This window comes from Bidens hawaiensis, unplaced genomic scaffold, assembly GCF_021521415.1.
Source record: "Bidens hawaiensis isolate Kalapana, Puna unplaced genomic scaffold, B.hawaiensis_p1.1 tig00022502_1, whole genome shotgun sequence".
NCBI classification, from domain to species: domain Eukaryota; kingdom Viridiplantae; phylum Streptophyta; class Magnoliopsida; order Asterales; family Asteraceae; genus Bidens; species Bidens hawaiensis.
Window position 1 is genome coordinate 199,644 of NW_027493501.1, and position 9,447 is coordinate 209,090.

The 9,447-nt window shown below is 37.1% G+C and overlaps 1 protein-coding gene across 1 annotated transcript; it reads right to left on the bottom strand.

Moving 5' to 3' along the window:
• Positions 1-4,472: 4,472 nt before the first annotated feature.
• LOC143565646 (putative mitochondrial protein AtMg00820) lies at positions 4,473-4,888 on the bottom strand. The gene is made up of 2 exons (XM_077052551.1): positions 4,832-4,888; positions 4,473-4,736 (listed from the first exon to the last, which is right to left on the bottom strand). Exons 1-2 carry the CDS (start codon positions 4,886-4,888, stop codon positions 4,473-4,475), a joined length of 321 nt encoding a protein of 106 aa, XP_076908666.1.
• Positions 4,889-9,447: the final 4,559 nt, after the last annotated feature.

Sequence of the window (9,447 nt, forward strand, 5' to 3'; positions counted from 1 at the left end):
TTCCCAAAAAGCACACACCGCCAGACGTTTAAACTGGTACCACACTACCACTACAAGTAGATTGATTCTATAAGTCAATTAATTCGGTATCGATTAACTAGTTTCCGGATTTGGGTTGATATACGTGCTTCTGCAAATGAACTGATTCTGTCAATTAAGCTTGAATATTACATAACGACACAGCAGATGATGAACAACTAATATCTCGTGGATCGTTACATAATTCAGAACTATAGTATAGGGTGGATTCATGTACTCTTCGCTAATGGTTTTCCTATTTAACATCGTATGCGAAGGCATGAAATTGCATGAATATATTAATTAACACAATCTGAACTGAACCATTACACATTAACATACTAATACCCCCATTACATTACCTATCAACTTTCAACATAACTTTCTGTAACACTTGTCGGGTGGATTCATGTTCGATACTGAAAAACCCGACTTTTCACAAGGGCTATTGCGAATGTGTTATCAACTTTCAACATAACTTTCTGTAACACTTCTCCAGCCAACTCGTTAAACAACTCTCAGTGCCACAAGTCTTAGCTTCACACGATGAGAGTGTAACTGTTGCTTGCTTTTGTGGGAACCATGTAATTGGAGATTGCCTGTAATAAACTGTGTGCCTAGTGGTGCTTCTACCATCATCCTCATCTATGTTATGTTATGACACTATCACTATACCCGACAAGTTGTTTGGACCCAGTCTTCCCGTACTTGATCCTGTAACTTGTCGTTGTCATCAAATATATCAATAGGTTTCGTATAGCCATACCATGAGATTCTCGTGGGATTTGCATGCATCGACTAACAATACCCACAAAGAACGCCATATCCGGTAAGGTATGTAACAAATATCGTAAGAAACCTACTACCTGTCGATACTCGGTTGCGTTGAGTTCGGTTTCAATCTTAGCCTTAGAATATTTCACACCGTAAACCATCAGGACTTGAGACAAATTACAATTTTGCATACCAGCCTCCTTCATAATTCATTTGGTGTATCCTTCATGTGTAATTAATATCTCATCCTCTTGTTGGAATACAGGTTAACTTCCCGATATCCAGCATCTCAAACTTGGTTGCCGTACCCTTCTTGAAATTGGAATTATACTCGAGCTTGTACCTGCGACACAAATCATGTAGTTAGACGACGACGATAAAAAAATGTTTTCCACCGGTCTTTGTGTAAACTTACTGCTCCTTGGAACATTTTTGAAACTTTATGTCTCGTAGGATGTCTTCGAGCTTTGTATTCAAAGCTCGGGGTGTTTGCCTTAACCCGTACAAGGCCTTTGAAAACTTGCAAACTTTTGCCTCCTCACCCTTTTTCTCATATCCTTCGGGTTGTGAAAAAACACAACTTCTTTTAATTCACCATGCAAGAAAGCCGTTTTTCATCAAGATGGTGGATTTTCCCACCTTTCTAAACAGGGTTCAGCGTGTCGTTCATGGTACTTTGTCGTTTCCTACGACCCAACGCTTTGTTTTTAGTAGAATTGGTTTTCCTATTCAAAAGGGGGTTGCGGCGCAACTTGTTGCCCGTTTGCCTGCTACTTTATTGTAATCGTTTTGATTTTAATGATAAATGAGCGTGTAGATTCAGAATTAGTAATCGTAAAAAATAAAAAATAAAAAAATAAAATTAGTAGTTGAATGCTCTCGATCCGGGATACCGAAGCAAAAACATCATCAAAGTCAATCCTGTGTTGTTATAACCCTTTGTAACCAACCGAGCTTTTTACTTGTTTATCGTTCCATCTCATTTCGTTGGAATTAGAACACCCACTTCAACTAGATACATTTTTGCACCCTTTGGAAGTTTGACTAACTTCCATGTTTCATTATTGTTTATCGAATAGATCTCGGTATTCATAGAACGAACTCATTCTTGGTTCAACTTAGCCTAAAAATAGCTACTTGGTTCGCCACTTGCTGTTAGGAGTAATATCTCATAATCTAAATTAACATGTAGCACATAATCTTCTTGTAATCTTCTTGGTAAAATCGAGACTCGGGTTGAACATCTTAGGCCCGTTTGGGCCTCATTTTCACTCGAATGGACTCGTGACCAACTACTCGTTGACTAAACTTGAGAGTGGGTTGAGGAACTAGGCTTGCTATGACTCAGTTCGGCTGAACTGCTGGACTCGGGTTAACCTGGTGATGTAGGTTCGAAGCTTGGGCTACCTGGGCTGCTTCCAAACATGCCTTCAATAGTGGTTTCGATTTGACCAATTCCATTGTCATTTGCACCGCCCCAAACCATAGAAGACATACCTGGCTTGTTGACATACAAGCTCGTAGTCACCCCAAACCATGCACCCAAATACTCGTATGTGTTCAATAATCCGTTTCTATTTCTTGAACCATTCATACGATGTTTGATCAACCAAAGCACGGGTTGGGACCCAATTGATTAGAAAGGTTGAATGTCGGACTGCATCTCTTTTAGAATACTCAACATCATCCCCATTAAATTTCGGTTACGCCTTTCTACCATACCATTTTGTTGTGGCGTGTACGGGGTGGTTAAATAGAGAATAATTCCACTTTCATCGCCGAACCTATAAAAACTAAACCTAACCTAGACACTCTAGTTTTAAATTTATAAATTAGACTCTCCTAATGTTAGACCACTAGACAGGCAAGTGTACCTATCGACTGTAGTAAAGCCTAATGAAGTCTGGGATATCGAACCCAAAGGACACTAGCGACACCTAAACTAGACTCTGACTAAAAACTTAAATGAATATGTTTAATTGATTTTTGTGTTTTTTTATTAATTAACTATGAACTAAAGAATACTTAAACTAAAACTGACACTAACACTAATTATTTTTGAATTTTTATTTATTTAATTTTAAAACTTATAATTAATTTAACTAGATTAAACTAGAAAAAAAATAAATTAAAGCTCTAAGACTTAGATGAAAACAATAATGAGAAAGGTGTTACCTAGGCTTGAAATCCTATTTGTGAATATTGGACGCTTATCGGCTATGGAAACGGTGATGGCACCGGGATCTAAAGATTCGACACCCCTAGACAACCTAGTGGATCCCTAATCATTCTTTGGGTGTGACCTAAAAGAAACCCTAAGGGACGTATGACGCAAACTGGTTGGTTGGATTACCTCTCAGTCTCTCCAACAATATTAAAGTACTCTAATGACTAGACCACCTCTTAGTATCACTAATCAAAATACATCCGGGAGTGTAAGGGACGTAAGGAGTAACCTAAAGATGCTCAAAGACTTGGGATAGCAAAAATCAAAAGACAGTAAGGGGAAATCCACTCTCGTGCAATCTATACCCAAACCACCTAATAACCAAGATAATCCCAATTATCTATTACCTCTCAGTCTCAAGATAGGTAGAACACAATTTCTCTAAACCCTCAAACAATAGTTCCTATTAATTATGTTGACTATAAACCATAAACTAGTTACAAATACACAGTAGGTAACCTAATGCGCGTCTATACTTGAAAGACATTCACAAAGACACATATGGAGCTATCGAATAAAAGTAAATTAAAAATAAGCATGCATATTCATCTTATTAAACATCAAAAAGTTTACTACTATAATATTAGTCCAACACCAATCACCACGAAACCGATAAACAATCCAAACTCAACAAATATTCATTCAAAACCTAGGAAACTAGGGAGGTTTAGCCAATAATCATACTCAAGAAAATAAAATAAATAAGTTCATAATAAAAATAATAAAGTTAAAACAAGAGAACCGTGTTTGAAGGAGTAGGTGTGAACCCGAACACCTCCGAAAGGTTCCTGACTTGTAGCTGCCTCTTTTTAATTGATATATGTTTTTGGCTTAATTCCTCTCTTTCTTCTCAATTCCAATGTTCCGATAATATATATTAATTTTTTTAGCCGCCATTCTTAGCCTAACTCTTTTTATTTTATTTTTCTAAAAGCCCACCATATCGGCCACTCTAGTTGTCAAGACATTTTCCTTCAAAAGCTCGTTTAACTCATTAGCTCACAAATCAAATACGAGCCCACTTTATTCTTTGGTGTACTCCACAAATCACATCGCATCTGGTTACATATTTTAAAGAGAATTCTTGTCAATAAGATTTAGTCATTCATTTAGGTATTATTATATTCTTTTAAATATATTGTAACAACTCTTTTCTTATTATATATTTATAAATTTTATACTCGTATAAGAAGATCAATAAAATAAATTAAAGATGTAAAGTTGATACACAATGATGCATTCACAATTTAATTAATATATTATAATGTATGTAAAATCCATCCATCAAACAAACGAACCCATAAAATAAATAGGTATTATTTGTTTTAGCTCGTTTTCTCCCGAAATCAGTAAAATCTATATATGAACCAACTAGATGAATTATTTAATAAAAACAACCTTAAAGTTACTCAAAAGTGTAGGGAATAGTTATAACATTTATATATAATTTAGCTTATATCAGTACATAAACTTCATCATAATCAAGACCTTCATGTTGCGAAAAGCCTTGTACTACAAATCTAGCTTTGTTTCTTGTAATAAACCCTTTGTCATCCTTTTTATTACGAAACACACATATCGTTCCTATCGGCTTCTTGTTCACTAGTTTCTTAACCAGCCTCCAAACATTAAGCTTATTGAATATTAACAGCTCTTCTTGCATTACTTCTACCCAGGAATTCTCCCATAGAGCCATCTTGTAATCTTTGGGTTCAACCTATGAAATAAAACAAGCAAAAAAGACATCTGTTAAAGGTATTGAACGTGCTTCGTGTTTGGATGCCGCTAGAAGGAGATCCGATGAGCAATTGCCAGTTGAGACTGGTAAATTGCCAGTTGAGCAATTGGATCGACATGCTCAATTGGCATTGCTTGAATCTCCACAGACAAACTCAGTTATGGGATGGAAAACGGCAGGAGCATTGATAAGAACATCAGTGGTTGGTTGAACAGAATCTGGTTGATCAACCACATGCTCTTGATCAATGAGGCCATCCTATAGACTCTCCAGGAAAGGAATGATGATTACTGGAGCCGGTGTGGAGTAAGTGTTATTAGAAGTTCTGGCGGGAATGTCATTTGCAGCAATCTCTTCGGTAGCAACCTGAATATCATCTGATGAGAGAGGTGTGGGAATAGACTCAACCACACTAGGTTCTACCTAAAGATTCTACACAGGCTCAGTCTGGTTTGGGTCAATGTTATCAGCTGACATAAATGAATTCGAGTCTGAATCAGAAGCATCTTCTATGTTGACCATATCAGTTGTATCTGCTGGTGGAGGCATTGGATTAACTAATATTGGTTCAGGTGTAGTAGGCAATACATTCCTATTTGAGGGACCAGTAGATAAATTGATATCCTCCAAGCTATTTAATACATAGTTTATTAAAATTGATTGAGAAACTGTGGTATGGACTAGAGCATTTGCAACATGAGGGGTATACATTCCATGAAACTGGTGAAATAATCCTTCATAATCAAACATCCAATTTGGTCCCGTGTGTGCATCAGTTGGGTTCATTTCTTGCCAATCAATGTTGTATGATCCACTATCACTTTTGCTTTCTTGTTGTAAACCCGATAAGCAATCTTGTTGGCAGCATATCCCACAAAGTAGCACACAGCCTTCTCCGCAAATTTTGACGTTGAGTTGGCATTTGATTGAAGCAAAGTGCACGGAGATCAGAATGTTTTGAAGTAATTGACTTGTGGCTTGGTCCCATAGTAGACTTCATATGGAATTCTCTTCAATCTTTAGTTCAGCAACACACGGCTCTGAGTGAAGCAAGCTGCATTGATGGCCTCCCCTCAGAAAAATAATGGAAGTTTGGAATACGAGAGCATGGTTCGGGCAGCTTCGATGAGCGTTCGGTTTCGTCTTTCAGCGACTCCGTTTTGTTGTAGAGTGTATCGAGCGCTGAACTTACGGTCAATCCCCTTAGTGTGACAAAAGTCATCAACGGCTTTATTGTAGAATTCCGTCCCATTGTCGCTTCTAATGCACTTAACCCGCTTGTCCATTTGGTTCTCAACAAGTGTCATAAACCGGATCATAAACTAAGCAGTCTCATCTTTGTGACCTAATAAGAAAGTCCAGCTGAAGCACAAAATTGTCAGTAATACCTAGACTCTTTGGCCTATCGCCATTGGTTGAATTGGACCAAAAAGATCCATATGCAACAACTGAAGAATGGAACTTATGGAAATGACAGTTTTGGGTTTGTGAGGGAGTTTGTGCATAGTTTACATTTAGAACATGAAAGGCATTTTTCAACACAAGAAAATAATTTAACAGGCAAACCCCTCACTTGCTCACCTTTAACCAACTTATTCAAGTTCTTAAAGTTGACGTGACCCAAACGTTGATGCCATAAAGATGAGTTGTTCTTTGAGGCTTTAGACAACAAACATGAAGCAGTTTTTAGAGAATATGAGCTTCTCATGTCAAAAATATAAGCATCGTTGTGCCTCGGAGTACGCATCAAGATCCACTCTTCTGGGACATTAAAACCAGGCCTTAAAATCAAACACTCATGTTCTGTAAAGAGAGTTGAGTATTGCTTATCTCAAATATGAGAGACGCTAAGCAGGTTGTGGTTCAGTTGCTCCACAAGATTCATGTCTTCGAAGGTCAGAGTGCCGTTAGAGACCTTTCCATGTTTTGTTATTTTCCCACCCAAATCTCTAGCGAAGGAAACGTGTCCACCATCAAACAGTTGAACATCGAATAGTAGAGACTTGTCCCCTGTCATATGTCGGGTACAACCACTATCTAAGTACCAGATAATATTGACCGGCCTTCCTGGCCGACCCTACATAAAATGAACAGCTAGTTAGAAATGAGGTCCCAAGACTTAGAGCTCTCGGGAAGATTGACCAAAAAGTCACCAAATTTTATCTTGTTTTCTTTAAAAATATAGTTATTTGGTGTGTCAGACTTAGAAGAATAAACTCGTAAAGTATATGCAGAGGCATGTTTTTGGTTTTTGAAAGTTTTTCGGGATTGTCTCCTTTTTGGTTTCAAAACAAATTCCTTTATTCTTTCGAGCTTATTTGGTTTCTCAACTTCCGAACCCATTTTTAATCTTTACCTTTCCGTTTTGGTTATCCATAAGGGTTTTCATATTTTCTTTGGGTTATTGTATCTCACATTTGTTTCACTGGCTGAAGTCTCAGTTCGATCAGTCCTTGTTTTAGTATTTGTGGCAATTTTATAACGGGACTGACTGAACTAACTGTTCATTTCTCTTTGCTGTGGATGCCAATTCTTGCAATGCCTTGCAAGATGAGATGGACTTCCACAAACATAACAGCATTTTATTTGATGTACCCTATAGATACCATCTGCCATAAAATTGTCAGTAATACCTAGACTCTTTGGCCTATCGCCATTGGTTGAATTGGACCAAAAAGATCCATATGCAACAACTGAAGAATGGAACTTATGGAAATGACAGTTTTGGGTTTGTGAGGGAGTTTGTGCATAGTTTACATTTAGAACATGAAAGGCATTTTTCAACACAAGAAAATAATTTAACAGGCAAACCCCTCACTTGCTCACCTTTAACCAACTTATTCAAGTTCTTAAAGTTGACGTGACCCAAACGTTGATGCCATAAAGATGAGTTGTTCTTTGAGGCTTTAGACAACAAACATGAAGCAGTTTTTAGAGAATATGAGCTTCTCATGTCAAAAATATAAGCATCGTTGTGCCTCGGAGTACGCATCAAGATCCACTCTTCTGGGACATTAAAACCAGGCCTTAAAATCAAACACTCATGTTCTGTAAAGAGAGTTGAGTATTGCTTATCTCAAATATGAGAGACGCTAAGCAGGTTGTGGTTCAGTTGCTCCACAAGATTCATGTCTTCGAAGGTCAGAGTGCCGTTAGAGACCTTTCCATGTTTTGTTATTTTCCCACCCAAATCTCTAGCGAAGGAAACGTGTCCACCATCAAACAGTTGAACATCGAATAGTAGAGACTTGTCCCCTGTCATATGTCGGGTACAACCACTATCTAAGTACCAGATAATATTGACCGGCCTTCCTGGCCGACCCTACATAAAATGAACAGCTAGTTAGAAATGAGGTCCCAAGACTTAGAGCTCTCGGGAAGATTGACCAAAAAGTCACCAAATTTTATCTTGTTTTCTTTAAAAATATAGTTATTTGGTGTGTCAGACTTAGAAGAATAAACTCGTAAAGTATATGCAGAGGCATGTTTTTGGTTTTTGAAAGTTTTTCGGGATTGTCTCCTTTTTGGTTTCAAAACAAATTCCTTTATTCTTTCGAGCTTATTTGGTTTCTCAACTTCCGAACCCATTTTTAATCTTTACCTTTCCGTTTTGGTTATCCATAAGGGTTTTCATATTTTCTTTGGGTTATTGTATCTCACATTTGTTTCACTGGCTGAAGTCTCAGTTCGATCAGTCCTTGTTTTAGTATTTGTGGCAATTTTATAACGGGACTGACTGAACTAACTGTTCATTTCTCTTTGCTGTGGATGCCAATTCTTGCAATGCCTTGCAAGATGAGATGGACTTCCACAAACATAACAGCATTTTATTTGATGTACCCTATAGATACCATCTGCCCTGTAATATGTGTGATGCAGCGGGAAAGGTGATGCGTGAAAAGGAACATGATGATAATAATTTCCTGACTTAAGACCTCGATCATCAAAAGCATTTGCATAAAATGAGTTTAACATATCTTGATGGATGAGGCATAATAATTGTTATCAGAATGGTTATACGATTGAGGATTCTTATAATAATTAGTGTTTTGGGAAACTGGAATTTTCTTAGGTGGAACATATTTACAAGATGTACCTACCCTTTCATTTTCAAAATCATTTCTCTTGGTTTTATTATCCTTAAACTTATAACTCGCTAATGAACAACTAGGTATGCTTATTTCATCAACCCTATTCTTATCAACATTAATGGTTTCATCAAAGACAGTTTCATAATTCGAATCAGACACAAAACCATCATTTTCATTTAAAACATTTTGACAATCGTTAACATCAATATTTTCACAAATTACAACATTTGAAGATGAAGCAAACATTTGAAGATGAAGCGAGAGCTTCTTTCATCGATTCACAGATATTCTTATTACAAACTGAGTTGACACATGATTGTTTTAGATTCACAGTGGAATCAAAAATTGGATCTAAAACATGTTTCTTATCACAACTCATGTTCTCCTTCATACACCATTTTACTTTACATCACCTGCTACACAAGATAAACCACCATTAGAATCATCAGTTACAGGTATTGGAGCAGTTCCTTTAGAAACTGAAGGAACAAATGTTACTGGTTTTGGTACATGACCAATTCCATATACGATCTCTTCCTCTGAAGGGGTATTATAACTAAAGTGGGGCAGGGTAGTGTAATTATCATTAAATGATGGAG

Excerpts from the sequence above, each read along its gene's own strand:
- LOC143565646 (XM_077052551.1), bottom strand. The coding sequence starts at position 4,888 with ATGCCAATTGAGCATGTCGATCCAATTGCTCAACTGGCAATTTACCAG. Across the intron at positions 4,737-4,831 it reads CAATTTACCAGTCTCAACTG|GTTGAACCCAAAGATTACAA; the intron begins GCAATTGCTCAT and ends TTTATTTCATAG.